At 34.3% G+C, this 21618-nt stretch overlaps 1 protein-coding gene across 1 annotated transcript; it reads left to right on the top strand.

Moving 5' to 3' along the window:
- The first annotated feature begins 1658 nt into the window (after nucleotides 1–1658).
- Nucleotides 1659–19452, top strand: LOC129003341 (uncharacterized). Its single transcript, XM_054431634.1, has 4 exons — nucleotides 1659–1743; nucleotides 14696–15255; nucleotides 16496–16751; nucleotides 18725–19452. The coding sequence occupies exons 2-4, from the start codon at nucleotides 14698–14700 to the stop codon at nucleotides 18949–18951; spliced, it is 1041 nt and encodes a 346-aa protein (XP_054287609.1). The 5' UTR covers nucleotides 1659–1743; nucleotides 14696–14697; the 3' UTR covers nucleotides 18952–19452.
- Nucleotides 19453–21618: the final 2166 nt, after the last annotated feature.

Here is a 21618-nt window from a genome sequence, read left to right as displayed (position 1 = left end):
TGTTTATACACATATATATAATATAATAAGTTATATCCATGTTATATACGTGTCCGTAAACATGATAACTCGAGTAATTTTGGTTAAATTTTAACAAAACCGGCATAATCGGTCCATGGAACAGGGTTTTATGTGGTAAAAATTTGTAATCTTGTCCCTCAAAACACAAAGTTTCCCAATTTTTCTCTAGAGCATTTTAAAAAGCTGAAAGAAAACAAAAAATTTAGTATATTAACGTGTTTTATAAGTTTATTAGTTACGAATGAAATTCAAAAATTGTAAATTTAAAATTTCATGTTATTCTTAAGGAGAATAGTGTAAAATGATTTTGTTTGTTTATTTATAAATATGTCTCTAAAAAAATTAAAAATTTATTTGTTTTTTAATAATAATTTACTATAAACACACTTTATCAGCCTCCTTGTAGCAGCAAACCTAATTATTCATTAAACTCAATGCTATTTTAGATTTAATAGAAAATCGGGCAAATGAAAATTCGCTTAGTCTGCAGGTTTGCTGTGACGGGGATATTTAATATTTTGTCTTACTCCTTGTGATCCTTTTCCCTTACGTAGTAAAAAATTACAATTATTTTCAATAATCCCCTTTTATATAGAGTATAAAGGTAACTAATTTTATTACTTTATGAATAAATCTTTAAATATCGTAAAAGGTATTTATATTTCGAAACACCCTGTATGGAGTGGTTTAATACACTTAAAACTAGTCCCAATCGATTTAAAATAACTAAAACCATCGAAAACCACACCTCACGCGACCTTAAACGTAAAAACAAATTTATTTAGGAACAAGGGCCCTTCGGAACAAAAAGGGCCCCAAAAAGGGCCTTAGGACGCCCAAAATTTTGGGGACTCATCGGATCTTCATTTCTCATATTATTAGTAACTTACGGGTGAAATTTCATGAATGTACAAATTTTGTTGTTTATATGGAGTGTTTTTGTATTAGCGAATTTCCCATATAGGGAATAAGCTATTTTTGGTATTATTTTACCTGTACTACTTTATGAGAATCGAGCTTATACAGTAGTTGTTGACACTACGATGGTAGAATCACAGAATAAATAAACACTAAATTAATTATTAGGTGTTTATTTATTCTATGGTAGAGGGTTCTTTTTCTCTTCTTCTGCTTAGAGTTCTGCCTTTCTGCGTGCGTAGTTAGTTAGTAGTTAGTCTAGGTTAGTCAGTCCAGTCCAGAGTCCAGCATCGATGGATCGATGGAGTCCAGGCGACGGCGCGGCGCCCCGGTTTAGCCACTGAACTGAGCTATAATTCTAACTGGATGTCAAAGATGCGTGTCGCCAGCCGCCATGTTTGCGTGAGGTGGGTGTCCATAAGAAGCCATGTTATTGCTATGACAAAAAAACTCACTGCTATACCAACCTAGTTCTAAGAAGCCATGTTATTGCTATGATAAGAAAACCAACTGCTATACCAACCTAACAAAATCAGCGACTCGCTTTGACAGACTTCTGCCATGGCAGTGCTACCTCCAGTTATAATTTTAGCTCAGTGGGTTTAGCGGAAAGCGGTGCCTGTTAGATATTTCTACGACTGACAAAAAAATTGACACTGGTTTTGGTTTCACTTCACTGTGCGATAAGGGGAATCGTAATCTCTCATTTGTGCATTAGGCCTACGTAAATAAAATTACAATAGTTTCCCGTTTGTTGGTGGACTTTCCTTTGGTTTGACTTGTTCTACTTCTACTTGAATATAAGTAAGTCCTAGCACAGAAAACATACTAAAGTATGTTTTCTGTGGTCCTAGTTGTAAGTTAGGTTGTTAAATAAAAGTAGGTTCTATAGAGTATGATCATGATCTAGGTTTATTGATAGTTACCTGCTGCAGGAATCTCAAACGTTTCTATTATTAATCAAAGAGTTTTATTTTTAGACTACTGTATCTAATAATCAATATTCTTAATCATAGCACTATTGAATTAGCTTCTATTAGTTCCACTTTCAACTTGGTTAAATCAGGCAAAGGGGTCCTGATAAGGCATATTAAAATTACAGAACACAGAGAAGTCACAGTTTTCACCTAAATATACTTCAAAACCTCAAATAAAAATCTTTACATTTTGTTTGGGATATTTTCATAGTTCTACAGCTATTTGTATTTTAGCTAGGACACTTTTAACCTTTATTATTAAACTTATCACCTACATTAGCACAGGGCTATAGCACCTGTACCAGTGTGGTAGGGTCAAGAAATGGAATTACCAACATCCGTATGTTGTGCCTGAATGTACAATCATTGGAAAATAAAATCCCTGAACTGGCGGTTATGTTGTCACTGGATGACTTTAAGGTGCTCTGTTTGTCTGAACACTGGCTAACCAACGAAATGATTTCTTGCAAGAAGGTGTGCGGTTTTACGTTGGCGAGTGCCTTTTGTAGAACTGAGATGAAACATGGGGGTGTGGCTCTATTTTTAGCCAACTCCCTTGCAAACAATTTCAAGGTCATTGATGTTTCAAACTTTTGCCGTGAGCTTCACCATGAATTTGTATGAATTCATTTAGATTTTGTAAATATTTTATTTGTTGGAGTTTATCGTTCGCCTAATGGTGATCTTGAACAATTTTTGACTGCCTTTGAAGAACTTGTAATTTCTCTTTGCAACCTGAGAACTGACAACCACCTTGTAATAGGTGGAGATTTTAATGTGGATATCCTTACTCAAGACACAAGGTCAGCTTCATTTCTGAATTTACTGAGATCTCTTAATATTTATTGTAAAAATCATGAGCCTACCCGCCAAAAAGCTTGTCTAGACAACATAGCTACCGATTTAGACGACACTTGCCTCAAAGTGGAAGTAAAAAAGATTGCTATCAGTGACCATGATGCATTATGTGCAGAATTTATCTGCAACATCATGGAATCTGTCTCCAACCAGGCAATGATTACAAAGTGGGTAAAGAAGTTCACCGAAGAAGAGATACAATATTTTGTGTCACAACTGGACAACATTGACTGAAGTACGGTGGTGCTAACATCTGTTAACGCAGAAGAAAATTTTAAACTTTTTTTTCTGGACCTTTTTGTAATTACAATGGACTACTGTGTGCCTACCAAATGCATAAAACCCAAGCCTTCAACATACCGCAAGAAGAACAAACTAAAGTTGCCATGGTTAAATGAGACTCTACTTAAGAAGAGAAATTGAATGCTCTTGATCTACGACCTTCTTAGATCTGAAAATTCACCTGAATTGAAAAACTTGTACCGCAGCGTGAAGCGAGAATACAGAAGTGACCTGAGACAGGCTAAACTCGAATTTAATGCCTCAAAAATTGAAAACTCATCAAATAAATGTGCTATGGCCTGGAACATCATCAAGGCAGAAACGACTCCTGGTCGTCCGAGGTCAACTTCACTGCTACCGGATGACTTTGGTGACTTCTTCACAAACTCTGTACAGTCAGCGAGAGAGGCAGTTAGGGTGGCAGCGACATCCGCCCAACAGATGCTACAGGTGACTCCTTCTCCCAACAGCCAATTTGAATTTGAAGAGACTAGTCCAACACAGGTGTTTGAGTTGGTATCAAGGATGAAGAACTCTACAAGTAAGGATCTTTATAACATTTCAAATTCATTAGTTAAGAGGATCATTTTGCATATAATTTTTCCACTCACATTTTGTATCAATATGTGTATCAAGCAGGGTGTTTTTCCAAATTTTTTAAAGATTTCTAAAACAGTGCCTATTCACAAAAAAGGCAGCTGGGACTGTGTGCAAATTTTTAGGCCAGTGTCCATTTTGCCAATTTTCTCAAAGATTTTTGAGGCAGTTTTGAAATCTCAATTGTACAGGTATTTTGAGTGCAACAATCTGTTGACGTCCTCCCAGTATGGTTTCCGCAGTAATCTATCGACAATTGATGCAATTGATTGTCTGGTAGCTAAAATTGTTGGGGGCTTTGAAGGGAACAGCTTTACTGGGGTTACTTTTTGTGACCTCAGTAAGGCTTTTGACACTGTCGATCATGACACGTTGTTAATCAAGTTGAAGCACTATGGAGTCAAGGAGAACTCAATTGAGCTGCTGAGGTCGTACTTGGGAGGACGGCAGCAGATCATTCATGTGAATGGTATGAGGTCAACCTTAAGGGAAGTGAACCATGGAGTGCCTCAGGGGTCAGTGTTGGGGCCCCTCCTTTTTCTGTTAAGTGTCAATGATATTACAGGTAATGTTGATGCAGGGATCGTCAGCTATGCTGACGATACCTCGCTGGTACTTACGGAACAAAATTTGTCAAAGCTGGAAACTGCCATGGGGCAATCATTGGATCAGGCTGCTGACTGGTTTAGGGCTAATTTCTTTCTTTTAAATGAAGACAAAACTGAGTCAGAAATTTTTTCATTGAGAAATAACGAGGTAAAGAGTGTTAAGGTCCTAGGTATTGTGTTGGATAGTAGGCTAACTTGGGCTAGTCATATAGATCTAGTTTGTTGTAGGCTGTCTAGAATCCTATACTTGCTCAGAAACCTGAAAATGTGTGTGCCTAAAGATTATGTCAAAACTGCTTAATAATCCCTTTTTGAAAGTGTAATTTTATATGGTTTGAGGCTATGGGGCAGTGCACCAGATGTAAAATGTGTATTGCTACTGCAAAAGAAAGCAGTACGTCTGCTGGCTGATGCAACGTCCACAGATCATTGTAAGCCCATTTTTGTATCTGAGGGCTTGATGACATGTTTTAGCTTATATGTATTTGTGTGCCTATTAAATTTAAAAAGTAAGATAGACAATGTTAATTTGAGAGAGGATTTTCATGAGCATGACACTAGATCTAAGAACCTTTTTGATGTGCCATTTGTTAGATTAAGAAAAAGTCAAGTTCAACACAGCTTATTAAGTTTAAGATTTTTTAACAGACTCCCATATGAAGCCCGAAACCAGAATTTTTCAAAATTCAAAACCAACCTCAGAAACCTTTTATTGGCCAACCCACTGTATTCCTGGAATGATTTTTTTAATATACCAGCAGCATCCCTAAGTACCTATTTTTAAGTTGTTACGGTACCTATTTTTAAGTTTTGACTCTTGATATGTGATATTTATTTGACTTGCATGTGAATTAGACCTTGCATCTTTTAGTTTTTTAGTTGTGAACATACAGTAATTATTTATTATTATATATTTATTTATTTATTGTAGAATTTTTGAGAGTTTTTGTAGAAGCATGTTGATTGATATTGAATTTGCCTTGTGATCATTATGCCTTGTTTAACTGACGATTCCAAATGCATGTATTTTGTCAAAAGGAAAATAAATATTCTTATTCTTATTCTTATTCATTCGCTCTGGCTCAGAGGACTTCTTAACTCTCGCCTACAGTAAGGCTAGGGCCACACTTGGCGACTTTGACGCGGCGACTTTTTTTCGCGCGACTTTGTCGCGACGACAAAGTAGTTGGGGGTGGCCACAATAGGCGACAATTTCAACCTTTCAGTTTACTTTTTACCATACCAGTAAAAATAGAGTTTCGAGATGTTGTATTGTAATTTTAAAATCGTGTCATTGATTATGGAAATAAATAAGTATCTATGACTGTTTATGTATGTTTTTGGATGATCTTAGAATACATTGATGTTTTTACTATTATTTGCAGTATCATACAATTCAAGCGAATCTTACGAATCGAATCATATAGTTAAAGTATTTTCGTACGTGCACCGGTGCCTCTTTATATTTCGTACTAGGTCACGTAATAGTTTTTAACCATTTACCTGCAACAAAGGAAAACAATTTTTACTAAATAGAAGTGTTAAATTGTGTTTCTAAAACCAATGTGGACGTCTAAATCGTCAGATCACTGTTTAATGCTTGATGTTGCAATCTCTTGTATATCTAAATACCCCCGCCGCAAAAAAACCTGCAGACTAATTGAATTTACATTTGTTTGGCTAGATTTCCACTAAAATATTCACCTAAACTTGTCGGATTTATTTCCAATTTATATAAGATGAATTTAAATTTATGCTTAGGATTGTTGGTACAGATAAGGTAACCTAATGAGGTGTGCTTGTTAATTAAAATTTTGATAGCTTAGCACGAAATTAACAATATTGCAAAATGTTATTAAAATATATCTATAAACAAGCAAATTACAACAGTTTATTCTCCATAAAAACTGGCATTATAAGGCATTTTTGGAAGGGAATTGTGAAATTTATGTTTTAGGGTCAAAAATAAGAAAGAACTAATGTTATACCCCACTAAAGCCCCGAAAACCCCCATTCTCATAGTCTGATCATTCTAATTTGCGAACCCGTTTGAATTAACGTTGGTTTTAACATTTGTGCCAAATACCATTAAAATCTTATCAATTTTGCTTAAGTTATCGCCCTAATGGGCACATAGCCCTATATAAATATAAAATATATACACTGCATATGTATATAGATACATATGTACTTATATATATGAATTTTAACGGAGGGATTTTTTGCCTCTGAGGACCTCAAAACGAAAAATAAGTCGGTCCCGGGCTTAGGTCCTACCATGCAAACCGTAATAATTTATTCTCTATTTGGAAAATTCGCTAAAAGGATGAGAAACCACAGGTATGGAGTGAATTACCTGAAACATCATTGTTTATGGATGGTGTTTTTGATATTGTAACTTTTTGTAGTATTTTTTTATGTGGCTGACATTGAACGCACGACATTTGAAAAATACACGAGGTTTTAGTTTCCTGTTATACCAGACGAGTAAAATCTCATATATGCTAGAGGACACATGTAAATATGCCAACACTTATTTTGTCGATGAAAATATTTGTATTTTAAAAGCATATTTTCCATGCCAGTCCAAAACTAAATAATATAGATATGAAAATAGAGCAGCAAAGGGGGTGTGAACGAGCGACTTGTCGCCTAGTATGGCCGGTGCCATAAGATAACATGGGGAGCGTATTTGTCGCCGCGACCGAAAAACGCTCCCGGTCGCGTTTATTTTTCTGTCGCCGGTGGTCGCTGGTCGCGAGTCGCTTAGTGTGGCCGCCTCCATTTAATTTAATGCTACGCACTTTCATTCATTGACGCCGCGACTTTGTCGCCGCGTCAAAGTCGCCAAGTGTGGCCCTAGCCTAAATAACATTGAGTGCTTAACTTAAAAAATATACCTCTATGGAGCAAACGACGTTCAACGCTAGAAATCAGCTGTGCGCTTGAGCATACCTATATAAAATGCTTATAATGGACATTCCATCCCCATGTTAAATTAGTAGCCAGTTTTTTTTTTTACCAAAATCGTCGTTGATGTGAGCCACCGACAGATTGTGCTGATCTAAATTACTGATTTCTGTCGAATAATACACAATCTACTTAACTAATTCAAACTAATGGAATGACTTATTCTGAGCTATAGCAACTGTTATGACCAGAGAGCACAGAATAGAAATAGAGGGGCTACGTATATCCAGCAAGCATTGCGGGCAGTGAAGCAAATCCCCCACCACTTATACGGGCAAGTGTTGGCAACTGCTGCATGTAGTGGTAGATCACCTTTTCCAAATGTACGATGATTAGACACACTTAGAGTAGACTTAAAATTACCAAATTTGGCACAGCTACTAAAAATTAGTGCTTCTCACTGACAGTAAGGTTGGAATAGGAAAAATAATTTTATTGTAATTTTAACAGCCGTTAAAACCCAAAGAAATTATTAATTTATGAATTAGAACATGAAAAAGTAAGTGATCTAGAATTTTTTTCATTTTTTGGTCAGGAAAGTTTTGTCAGCGGCAAAGTTTGAGAGCTTGAGTTTAATCATAACATATATTTTTTGGAAAAATTAATGATGAATAGTTTTGGAAATAAATCAGGTAGAAGAGGAAGCGAAATTTGGGACCCGCCGTCGCTCAGGCGCTGCCTTGCGACTACACATCTCTCACTACTACGCACACAGTGATTGATGCATTCAATATTCATTCTAATTTATACATTTATAATATAATCACGGTAACATTTGTATTCATAAAATTGCTATTCACGTTAATTTAATTATTATTTTGTGTAATTAATAACTAAATTAAGACTAAATCGGCCCTATACTGAACACAATACTTTGAAGCCTGTTTACAAACTTTTAATAAGGATATTAAAACAAATTTATTTTGTTGGGTAAGTTTAACTTTGCTCAAACAACTACAAATCATGTATAAATGGCAATAAACCAATTACACATAACAATAATACAAAATTTTGCATGGTAAATTACATGTTTTAACAATAAAACTTTGAACATAAAACATTTGACAACAAAATGTTGTTCATAAATATGTTCAAAAATACTTTTACTGTCCCAAAAATGGTACAACCTTTGTTAGATGACGCCTAAATCGACTTTCATGTAGGCTAATTAAAAAACAAAAATATCCTTTGTTTTACTTTGCTCAAACAACTAGAAATCAAGTGTAAATGGCAATAAATGAATTACACATTACAAAAACACAGGATTTTGCACTCTAATTTATACAATTTTTATATAAATAATATATTTATTTCATATAATAGCTATTTTATCCGTGTTACTATTGTTTCGCGTACTTAATGACTATCAACCACAAAATCCAAACCAGAAAGTTGACTAAATCATCATTGTTGCGTAACTATATGAGCTTAGTTTTATATGTTAAAATATAACCATTAATAAACTTTCTATGATATCGAAATTTCTCTAAAGCTCGGTCCCATATAGTATTATTAGTTCATAAAATAAACAACTACAAATGGGGTTTTTACATTATTTTGTTATATTTCAAATATAACACATGCACGATAATAAATAAACTGCATGCTTTTGAATGTTTTTTTCTGTACATTACTCAATCTATATCTATTAAAAATCGTGTTAAGATGCCAATGAAACAATTACACATTAAGAAAACCCATTTACCAACATAAACACGTTCATATAAATAATTTGGAAAATAAACTACATGCTTGGTTTCCAACACTTGTTAATATTATAAAAATGTTGTTTTGTACCGTTCCTGACTCCAGTAACATGCATCAGTCTATGAATGTTGCATAGTAGTAACTCGCAGAGACGCGCGGGACTAGGATGACTCACCGCTCTCCCCACCACTTATACGGGCAACACCGATTTTCAGGTGGCTTCACTTCACTCTCCCGATGCCCTCTCTATTTCTATTCTGTGCTCTCTGGTTATGACCCATCAACTTGGCCAGCAACAAAAAATAAGGTAGAAAATGGAGTTTTAGTCACTAGCGCATTCTGCGACTGGCTCACACAACTACGTTCTTTTTGAACAAAAAATTTGCTACAGCTGGTCCATATAGATGGCACGTCTACTTCAGTCTAGTAGTATACATACTACTAGTACTATAGTATTGGTAATACATAAAGAGATCTTCATTTAAATAATCAATAAGTACGATTGAGCTTTGCCTCCATATGTTTCTTGGAAAGTATGTTGCAACTGTTTCTTGTAGTAGATTAAAAAAAACCGACTTATTATCTTATGAATTTTCACCCCATAGCAAAGCAAGGGCAAAGCAACTAGTAGAATCATAATACCGGTATTTATAGTTTTATTTTTAGTTGACTAGTATATTATTGAGCGGAGCGAGCGAAGCTCTTTGGGATCAACTTCAATGCAACAAATAAAGCACCATCACTCAATAACGGCTGAACGCATTTCAGCCAAACTTAACAAAATTACATAGACTAATAGTGAGATGGTTTTTAAACAAACAAATTTCAATTAGATAATGCTAATGCAATTTAAAAAAAACTTAAAATTTCCAATTTTTAACATTAGGCTTATGGGACTAAAAGTAGCTATGACAGTTTTTTGTTTACAATAAAAATGTAAACAAGAGAATCATAAGGTATTTCTGAACTTTCATGACTTTTCTTTTAAACGTTTTTAAACCATTCCTATGATTTTAATAAACAAGAAAATGCCGTTAAAACATTTTTTTAAGGCGTGGAATTCATTGAAAATCGAGAAAATATACGGAACTACTTTCTCAATGCGCGGAGCATAAACAAGGAGCGGAGGGATACGGACCGGTGACTACTTTCTTGGGAACCTATTTGTTGCCAGCTGATTAGAAACAGCCAATATGTTAGAAATCAGGATTTAAAAAGCGATATATCGAACCGCATCGAAATCGATATTTAATCCTATAATACCGATGATAATACCTCACAGGTTATATTATGTTGAATTACATCGACGGTGCAGTAAGTTATTACACTTATTAATAAAACGCAGATTGAACACTGATCTAATTTAGGCCTGTGGGGAAGGTAGGTCGGGGTTTATGAGTATTCGTGACTACATTAAGTGTTTTGAAGTAAGGTTAGATTAGGAAGGTAAAGTGTAGGTTATAGGTAGGTGATCGGGTTGTTTACCTATTTGTGTTGCACCATATAATTTTTATCTTTTGGAATAGTTGGTTAAACGGAGAAACTATTTCAAAAATGCTTGCATATGGTCTTAACAAACCATCTACAGTATTCTAGCATTGACTTTATACAAAGTCAATGATTCTAGCAAATTACTACATAAAAACCAAATGAAAAGATCATTTGGATATGGACCTTTGACCATAGCAAAACTAACATATAATTTATGAAATGTGAAAAGTTGTATATCATTAAATACTACGGTATTCTGTAATATTAATAATTGTTCGGCAAATCCTCATTTTAATGGCTCGGCTGAAAATGGAATCTGCATTTTGTGAAACAGTAATTTGGTAACAATTCAGTAATTTCAAATATTAATAACAGTAGCCTATCCTATATAAATACTGTTATTTGATTGCCAAGCCACGGACTATACATACGTCCAGTTACAACCGTAATAAGTAAACCTGGGCTTATAGAAGTACACTTTTAACCACGGTATGGATAATTGTCTTCCACCATGGATAATTGTCTGGGCCTGTCCAGAAGTAGGCTACTAATTTCTAATTAATTATATTATCTACATTGTATATTTAAGGCATGTCTTCCCTACTTATTATTATTCTGTTTTCACTTAAATCAGCTGAATGTGATGTTTTCTTATTACTTATGTTTAGGCCTACATTTCAGCCATCTTATTTTATTTTTCAATAAGTAAGTCTTTTTGCAGTTTTTACACATTGAAATACATTTATTTATTTATTTATTTATTACATGACTGATAATTCAGTTCATTTTAGTCTTTTAAAGGTGTTTTACATTTGAGTCTTACATTAAAATAGCCCTACTCCTACATTTTTCGTAGGCCTATGTTTTATCTTTGACTATCAATACAACTAGACATTCCATCCCCATGTTAAATTTGTAGCCAGCTTTTTCATCAAAATCTTCTGTATCCAATAGCCAAGGCCAGTATTAAAATGCCATCGCTAAATCGTCCTAATAATGGCAGAAGACCTACATTCTAGTTACATTACAATCATATCCTCCATCAAGAATACTTGGTATTAACAATCATAAATTATTTCCAGCAAAGAAAGCTGAGTTTAACCGATTGCAAGGGTTGAAATGAAGACCAATGTTTATGTTGCACATTTGAATTTAAATGTCAAATTTCCATTCCTGTTGTTATACAATACTCGTTTTTTAATTATTACTGTTTTTTTATACTTAAATACCTACTTTAACAGATTTTAAGGGTGAAAAATCAAGTCCAATGTTTTTGTTGTAGGCTACAGTTGAATTTGAATGTTAAATTTCCTTTCTTTTTTATACTTTAATGCCCTTTTTGGATGTTTATATCAGATTCCATTTACTGTAATATTTTCCTGGCCAAAACTACCATAATGCACTTCTGGAAGAGGTAAATTTGAATTATTATAATTGTAATCAATAAAACCAGCATTTATTACATCTATTGACTTTTTTACATTTAGTTACTTATACAAATATCAAATCACGTTTGTTCCACTCAACTGGCTTTCACCTCTCTGAAAGCAACCCTAGTAATAATTTTAAATTTTTGGATGAAACTACAATCATTTTCCGCAGCAAAATTGTTGGCCAGTTTTGACATTGTGTCTGACCGTGGTTTAGCTCCTGCATTTGTAGCAAAATTTGACAAAATTACCACTTTCATGCTCATTATTATTTGACAGAATCATTTAACAACAATAGGTTAATATCTAATCCAATAAAAAAAATAAACTTTTGAAAATTAATTTTTACAAAACAGTTATAAGAACAGGGTAAACAGGGTAATTTTAGCTATTCTAATATCGCATAGTTCCTGAAACCTGATAATGCATACAATTTGAGAGGTTTGGTAAACTTAATTTAGTCTTTAGGTGTGATTCATTTATCTTATATAGGGCCTACTTATTTAACAAATTTGGTTTTTCTTTTCTGAGTTCATTTGGCTCTTCTACCTGACCGATTTTCATGATTGAGGTCTCAAATTGAAGGTATGCACGCACAGATTTCACATCAAGCATCAGCATATATTTATCCCCTGTATTACTGGACCAAAATAACATAAATATGATTTATTTTCAAATTCTTACTTCAATTTAAGACGTACTTCACCAGTTATAAGTCATATTAATCCTATATTATACTTTGGTCTAAGAACCTTCAGTGAAATACCAGCTTCCATTTAAGCTATAAGTTATTCAAATCAGATTAGTTTCAAGCAAACACAAGGTGAACAACCAACATAAAAGTTATTTTTATAAGGTTTTTCTATGATTAAAAATCAATACAGTAGCTCCAGTATTGTTTATGTTTTTTTTATGTTTTAGACTTTAAATAATCAGTAAATTATATGCTTTAATTTGAGCTATTGATCGTTTGAATCAGTTAAGTTCAAGATACTGTATTACTCAATCAAAAATCATAAATATGATTATTTCTCGGGTATGATTTTTATTTCAACGCTGCTGAGCGGAATGGGTCCTCTAATTTTTATAATATTACACACAATCAGGATCACCTTAGTGCTGTTATCTTTGGGGTGCATTCAGTTAGAAATCAATAATTTAAACATAAAAATGTTATTATTTACTAGCTGTAACCCGCGGGCTTTGCCCCGGTTAACTTCTTAATTTTCAAGATTATCTCGTTCGCATGGCTCAATCACGTCCTGGTTGAAGTTTGTTCGCTACGCTCACTCACCTTTAGGTTGGAGCTCGTTCGCTACGCTCACTCACCTTTAGGTTGGAGCTCGTTCGCTGAGCTCACTTGCCTTCAGGTTAGCTCGTTCGCTACGGTATCTCGCCTCCAGGTTGAAGTTCGTTCGCTACGCTCACTCACCTTTTGGTTGCAAATTAGCTGTTGTCATAATTGTAAAATAAATAATAGTGCTGCACCCTGTTGGTAATCCTTGTAACTTTAATGCTATTGAACATCATAGAACAGAACCAACTTGTAATTGAAACAGCTGTTAAGATTCAATAATTCCATTTCTCATAAGGTTAACATGGGAAACTCCAGAGCCACTGGGGTGAAGCCCGAAAGGATTTTTGAAATAAGAATATGCCTATATGTTAATCGGGAATGTGAGCTATCATCATGCCAAATTTCAGCCCAATCCGACCAGTATTTTTCGCGTTCACTTGTCACAAACATACATCCATACATCCATACATCCATACATCCAAACTTTCTCATTTATAATATTATAGTAGGATTTACAATTCAGTACAAGATCATGCCACTCATCCTATAGGGTACTCATCTACATTCATACTTGGCTGAAAATTCTTACATGGTCGCCATTTCATATAAAAATATTAAAGCAAAGTACCGGTAATTAAAGTGTTAAGAGCTCCTGCCAAATTGTACGTAACTTTCTAAAAACTCCTTCCCTTGCCCCGTCAGGGCTTGAGGGATGTTTTATCAGGGTAAGAGTCAGTGTTTTAACGAAACTCACACGGCAGGGATGCATATAGCGTCCTCCGTTAGCATTTTTCTACTAAATTCACTCATTTATACAGTCCGCTAAAAATCGTATTTGTTAAACACATTTTTCAATTTAATTAAATTCATTGTGTATTCTGAACTTTTAACATAATTTCTGTTTTTTTACTGTGTTTTAAATATTAAATTAAGCATAACCTGTGAACTCAGTGTTTTTCTTTCATCATTCCACAATTACAGTAACTGTTAACTCATTAAATTAATTTCATTACAACTAGGTACCCAGCCATTGGCGCACCAACCATAAACATAAAGTATTTTATGAAATAAGCTCCCTTATAGGAAAGAAGCTACTATCACCGTAGGTAATACTGAAAGACTTAGAATATGGACTGATTGACTTTTTCATTTTGATATGCACAGGCCAAAAACACTATTCGTTGAAATTTTGTAATATATTTTTATACTCTATATCAATTAATTTAGTTATTTTAAATTTCTCTGTGAACACGATAACTCGAGAAACTTTGGTTCAATTTTGATTAAATTTGACGTGAGTATGTTGAGCTGGATGGATAAACTTTAATAAGCTTGCAAACCATCAAAATCAGGTAAAAAAATATAAATTATAGACTATTACAATTTTTTATCAGAAAATGGGTTCAACCACAGAAAGCACTTAATAATCACAAAACAAAGTTCAATTAGGTACAACAATAAGAACTTTATGTTAAGGATTCAAAATGTAACCAATAATCTATTTATGTATCACAAATTGACTTATAATATTTTTTTCAGGCATGTCACATCCTTTGTTAAAATATTTAGCCAAGAAAAATGGAAATACAAATGGCGAGTACGAAGAGTCTGCTGAGTATAAAAAGTCTGCTGAGTATGAAGAGTCTGCTGAGTATGAAGAGTCTGCTGAGTATGAAGAGTATGCTGAGTATGAAGAGTCTGCTGAGTATGAAGAGTCTGCTGAGTATGAAGAGTCTGCTGAGTATGAAGAGTCTGCTGAGTATGAAGAGTCTGCTGAGTATGAAGAGTATGCTGAGTATGAAGAGTCTGCTGAGTATGAAGAGTCTGCTGAGTATGAAGAGTATGCTGAGTATGAAGAGTCTGCTGAGTATGAAGAGTCTGCTGTGTATGAAGAGTCTGCTGAGTATGAAGAGTCTGCTGAGTATGAAGAGTATGCTGAGTATGAAGAGTCTGCTGAGTATGAAGAGTCTGCCGAGTATGAAGAGTCTGCTGAGTATGAAGAGTATGCTGAGTATGAAGAGTCTGCTGAGTATGAAGAGTCTGCTGACGTCCTCAGTGATTTATCACCAATATTGCTGATCACTCTTTCTTTGCCATGTGTAAGTTAAGTAGGAACTCCTTCAAAATAGCCTAAATATGGTATAATTTGGATAATTGATTGTTCCAGCTAACCCATTGAGGCAGGAATATTTTTTATTCCGAGAAGTATATCTTGCTTATATGTTTTTTAACACTGTATGATAATTTTCAACCAAAATAAGAGCCAACAAAGAAAAATCGGTGTCCTCCTCCTCTATAATGTAAACAGAAGGAAAACTGGTGTTATTTATGTTTAACCCATACTAAACTCATTGCCCTCATCTTACACCCAAGCCAAACACGTTTATTTAAGGTTGGCTCTCCACTCCAGCTAAGCCACACATTAGTGTAACACCTTAGCCAACTGAGCTACCTTTCCACTGTTGGCCTAAAGGCTCGATTGCCACTAGCACACTAGCGCTTGTAGGTTAGATTCAACGTACTAACTTGAGGGCCAGTTTGTTAGCAGTACAACTATCTTGCATAAAATGCTGTGATGAGCTACACTTATAAGTTGTTGTCAATTGGTTGAATAATAATACTTGCAGTACACACAACTTCCTAGTACACATTATTCTTTGAGTCTTTAAAAATCGCTAACTTTTTATGTTTGCAAACAATGATGACAAATATTATAAAAATTAACTCACAAATTATATAATAATATCTTTAATAATTGTAATGAGTAAGCAAGATAAAGCAATCGTCTCAGTCATAACTCTTTATTCGTACTACGAATGGTTGGAGGGATAGCTGAGGCGGAGTATGCAGGTATGGGGAGCTGATAAACTTTTTGTGGTATTGTGTTGTCCTAGAACCAAGAACAATCATACATGGCAATTAACTGCAGGTTCCTACAGTCTAATGTGTAGCTTAAAGAAAGGGTTGGCATAAGGGCCGTCTCGAGGTACCCTCTATGATATAGTCATATCATATCATGAATTAGTAGCACATAATTTTAAAGGACTTAGATCATCTAAAAAGGAAGGGTCCGATACACAGAAGGTTGAACAACCTATCATTCGATAGTCCAGACTTATGATACTAAAAGTAGTTTCCCAAAACATCAAACCTCCTCCATCGGTATTCGGTAGCTCTGTCATTGAGGATCAATTAATTATGCGTGCTTTTGCATAGTATTTTTTCAATCAATTGAACGTCTACTCAACTTTTAGTATATTACAATTTATTTTACTACATTTTATATATTTATGTTAAATATGTAAATAAAATTGACGTTTATCTAACATTCTTTTTCAGGTTGATATTACAAGAGTTACAATTGTTCATAACAATTACCTCGAGGGAATGTACGAGCTTAAAAAAATGGAGTACAAATCCAGATATGGTTCCGTTCAAGAGGTAACCCTTGTCCACTCAACCAGCGCTTATAATGTACCATCTATCATTAAAGACAACTTGGACTGGCGACGTGTTACAAGAAACAAATATGGCAAAGGAGTTAGCTTCTCTGACGATGCTGACTACGCTAACTTCCATTCCAACCGCGGCAATGGTACGTATAATAAGCTTAAGATTCTCGTGGATGTCTTATAATATTTTAAAAATTCATTCTTAGCCTAATTGCACTTCAAATGAATTAAAAATAAACTCGCCACTTACAGAATGTCCCTAATGTAGCTTTGTAAGATCACCCGTTCAATTGGACACTGATAACTCACTGGACTGGCTATAATTCAATGTTATTTGAACCCAGTGACAAGACCTGTATTATACAAATAATTTATTTACCTATGGTGCCTGAAGGTCTTGTAGGTTTTTCAGCTTCTTGATGCGCATTTCGTCGCTCAGTGTGACATCTTCATGGAGTATCTTCTTACACTAGGTTTCTACAGTAGTGTAAGAAATCTAGTGTTAGAAGATACTCCATGAAGATGCTGCACTGAGCGGCGAAATGTGCATCGAGTAGCTCAACAACCTACAAGACAGGCACCTACAGACTTCAGGCACCGTAGGTAAATAAATTATTTGTATTACTAGACTATTTGTCTTTTTGCTATGATAAAACTGTTGAGGTTAGGTATTAAGTTATCCGCCCAAATATATAATATTACTTGCTGTCTCATCTAAGCTTCTCTGTTTCATGGGTTTGGTTGTATGAGAAATAGAATTCCAACATTTAAAACATTAAAAAACTACAATACCAGTATGCATAAACCGAAAATTAAATACAATTTCTTTCATTTTATTAGGCCTAATATGATCTCAAATTTGTCCATGGTCCAAATATGTATGGATAGTTTTCAAACCACTTTTTATTCAAACTTCTATATCTGATTTTTCTTTTTATTCCTTTGTTGTTGACAGTGCCGGATTTAGAGTACTTGCAGCCCTATGCTAAATTACTTGAGCGGCCCTCCCCCTGTGGTGGAAACTCCTTGCGATCGCGGAAGTAATCGTGAATATCTCCTATGCATCAAAGGGACATCATCATCAACTCCTGTGATCATGGATGAAATCGTGGACATCCCTCCTAAACCAAGTCAAAGCCATCATAGGTATCTGTGACCGTGGCAAAATCATGAACATCCTCCGCGGGCCGCAATTACAGGGACATAATTTTCATCATTGACACCCACGGCCGTGGCAAAATCGTGATCATCTCCCGTGTTTCGCAATCACGCGGACATCATCATCAACACTCGCGACCGCGGCGTAATCGTGAACATCTTCCACGGGCCGCAATCACGGGGACATAATTTTCATCATTGACACCCACGGCCGTGGCAAAATCGTGGACATCTCCCGCGGGTCGCAGTCACGGGGACATCATCATCATCAACACTCGCGACCGCAGCGAAATCGTGAACATCTCCCACGGGCCGCAATCACGGGAACATCAACATCGACACTCGTGGCAGCGGCTAAATCGTGAACGTCTCCTGCGGTTCGCAATCACGGGGACATCATCACTGTCATTCCGCCGCGATCCTTGCATTTCGCGCCCGCGTGAAATCGTAAACATCTCCCTCGGTCCGCATTGACGGAGACATTATTATCGTCACCTGCGATCTTGGCAAACTGATGGTTTAAAAAAATATTTTATCTAAAAAGGGTTTTTTTCAATCCTCTGCGGCCCCCTTTTGCTTGGTGCCTGATCGGCCTAGTGGTAAATCGGGCACCGGTTGTTGAAATATAATTTTTACTATAACAATAAATTAAACCTTGCTGATGGTTTAAAAAAATATTTGATCTAAAAAAGGTTTTTTTCAATCCTCTGCGGCCCCCTTTTGCTTGGTGCCTGATCGGCCTAGTGGTAAATCCGGCACCGGTTGTTGAAATATAATTTTTACTATAACAATAAATTAAACCTTGCTGCAAAAATTTTTTTTCGAGACAGCTAGTAGACTGCTAGTGTTTTATTTCTTTCTAAAAAATCCTAAATAAACAATTTTTTTTTCCGTGTGATATAATGTTTATAGTTAAGATAAGAAAATGTTAGGCTACAAAAGAAAATATGTTTTACAGGTGAAGAAAGAGCGTTTATCGTAGCAAAAGTGCTGGTATCAAAAAAAGTCTTTGGAAATGCCTCAATGGTAATTCCTCCTCATAATGCTGACACCTCAATCTCAACTACTGGGAAGGTATATGTTAAGTACTCAGACAATGAGTTTTTGATCAAATACATTGTCTACTACAATGCTCCTGATAGAACCAAAAGTAAGCACTACCGAAGACCACGACACCATTTCTAGCTTTGGTAAAAGGGTTGTTTCCGTTTCACAAAAAGTTGTAACTTATGTTTTAAAAGTGTATTGTGCAGTAAGCCTGATAAGATGATTGTCTGGACTGGAGGTATATAACTGTGAAGAGCAGTTTGATTTGCCAATGTTAAGCTATCTTTAGGCTGTACTTTAACAGCCTTAATGATTTAAGGTAAATGTGATTCTAATTTAACATTACGATTGTACTGCTGTTCCCTGATTGAGACAGTGTTCAGTATTTTGTAAGATAACTTTTGAAACCAATCATGTATTCTTAAGTTCATGATTATACAAAGGTGTAATAGTAATAATAGTTTATAGATAATAAGTTTATGAAAACCTAAACTAAAGTTTCACAATTGAGGAAGATATGTTTTAGCGAATCTAGGTAAATATTGTTTGTACTTTAACAAACTATTATAGAGCATGGTTAAACATGGTTTTTACAAAGGCAATGCCAGACGTATTATTTTTGATAACAAGTTAGTAATTTAGAGTGTAAGTTGTTTGTATTCTTTTGACCAAGTTTAATTTTACTTTATTTATAAGGAGTACTTCTTAAAAAATCCTTTAAGCTTATTTCTTAACTTGATTTTATTTCGTAGACTTTTGACTGATTTTAAATTAACTTAGATTTGTTCTAATGTTTAAAATTATAAGTAAACCAGTCAATGTTTCTGTTTTAAATAAATGGTTATTCAAGCTTGTTCAAGGTATAAAACAAAAACCATTCTTAGACTGGTTTATATTAAATAAGCTATTTTATAAGACAATTAATTACTTTTATTTATCGGTTACCAAATTTAAAATTTCAATTTCGGATGATATTCTATTAAACAATTAATTTTCTTTGATATTAATGTGGTCCATCAAATCTCTTTATGTATAACAATACTCTTTATAATGTTTCTCCTAATATATGTTTTAAGATAGTTAAAGGAATTCAATAGCATCATTCCCTCTTCTGAATGATGATGATATCACATTATAAGTATGCAATACTAACAGAAATTTACTTAAATTCCTGTAAGATTAAAATAGTTTAAAAATTGTGTTTTAAAATTTGCATTGAATAAACTGTTAACTTTTACACTTACTCACCTATGTTTTAATTTGTTTTTGTTTCTATGAAACTGTGTAACATGTATTAACAATAGTACTGTATTGTTAAAGGGTATACTACTTGATAAAAAAATGCAATATTAATGCATTGAAGTATTAGCCTTATGTTGTCTTACTAGCAAAGTTGTTAGTATAAGCATTGACTTTTGGATAAGTTATTGTTAGTTAAATTTGTACTTTTAGTTTGAATAAATTTGAGTGTATTTGGCAGCCAATTATTTTTTAATGCTTTCATTCATCCTTCAGGGAAAGAATTTATACCTTTTTTTCATTGAAACATGTGGATAATGTAAAATGTTTTTCTAAAGACATTTTAAATATTATTTAATCATCAATAATACAAATGTAATAATGATTAGAAGTCACGGACACTTAAAACTGCCAATATTTATAAATTGATGTAGTGGTACTCACAACATTTCAGAATAAAATCTTGTTGGACAGTTCCAGATTTAAGTTGATTTAGAAAAGCAAAATATGACTCATTGTCTCCATACAAAAAGCAAAGCTATGATATGAAAGAGAAAATATTGCATTTGTGAACTCAAAAGCAAACCAAAATGGTGAAGATTAAACAAAGTGGATAATATTTCATTGTAATCATTTACTTGGCACCACCTAAGGCCGACCTTCCAACTTCCTGGTTCTTAGTTGTGATGTCTACTTCAATATCCAACAGTCAAAGCATCTCAAACTGAACACAATACACATATCTTAAATTGTTGCCAGCAGTGCCAGCTGATTCAGAAATACAATAATCTCCCCATTAAGTAAGTATAGATGGTACAACATTTTTAGGTAAGAAACCCCCTTATGGCACTTATCTTACCCCAAGTCAATACATGTAGCTTAGTCATTACAGATAGAGCCAAGTGAAAATGGTGAAATCAGATGGGGTTTGTCCTCCATTCTGATTCATTATTCTTTTGCTTATCTCTATAAAAGCAGAAAGATAAGAAGTGCTAGTATCTGGTACCATGGTTGATAACTTGTCATTATGGGTCTGAGTGCTGAGTGGTGACTTTGACAAATAAAATATTTAGAAAATCACACTACACATCTGTTTATAATTATGTCTATGTGAAGAGACAGCAACTTTGTTTCTCTTCAGTCTTCAGGGTCCAGAAATAGTCTAGTCAAGATATGAAAAAAACCCCTTAACCTTAAAAAAATTGCTCTAAAAGGTTTTTTGATGGTTTTCATTTCCAAAAAGTATGTTAAATAACATACTAAAAGTCTAATAAAATCGGAGTCTCGGAAATTGGGTTTTTCCAATATGGCGTCCAAAAATAAAAATAAATAATAAACCTTACTATTTTCCCTGTAAAATTTCTTCTGATCCTCCAATTTAGACCGAATTTGGTACAAACCTTTGAAACTGTATTATCTATCAACTATTCATGATTTAAGATAAAAAAATATACAGTAAACGTGTTGTATGGGGTTGAAAATAGGTAAAAATCTGTCTTAAGTTGTTAGTAGTAAATAACTTATTTCAATTTCGGTCACTATAGGGAACAAAACTTTTTATCCCTA

Source organism: Macrosteles quadrilineatus, unplaced genomic scaffold, assembly GCF_028750875.1.
Source record: "Macrosteles quadrilineatus isolate MER2022 unplaced genomic scaffold, UCM_ALF_1.0 Scaffold_9__3_contigs__length_116548681, whole genome shotgun sequence".
In the NCBI taxonomy this organism is placed as follows: domain Eukaryota; kingdom Metazoa; phylum Arthropoda; class Insecta; order Hemiptera; family Cicadellidae; genus Macrosteles; species Macrosteles quadrilineatus.
The sequence above is the reverse complement of the archived record's forward strand: the minus strand, read 5'-3'. Positions and strand labels throughout refer to the sequence as shown.

Excerpts from the sequence above, each read along its gene's own strand:
- LOC129003341 (XM_054431634.1), top strand. The coding sequence starts at position 14,698 with ATGTCACATCCTTTGTTAAAATATTTAGCCAAGAAAAATGGAAATACA. Across the intron at positions 15,256-16,495 it reads TCACTCTTTCTTTGCCATGT|GTTGATATTACAAGAGTTAC; the intron begins GTAAGTTAAGTA and ends ATTCTTTTTCAG. Across the intron at positions 16,752-18,724 it reads CCATTCCAACCGCGGCAATG|GTGAAGAAAGAGCGTTTATC; the intron begins GTACGTATAATA and ends TATGTTTTACAG.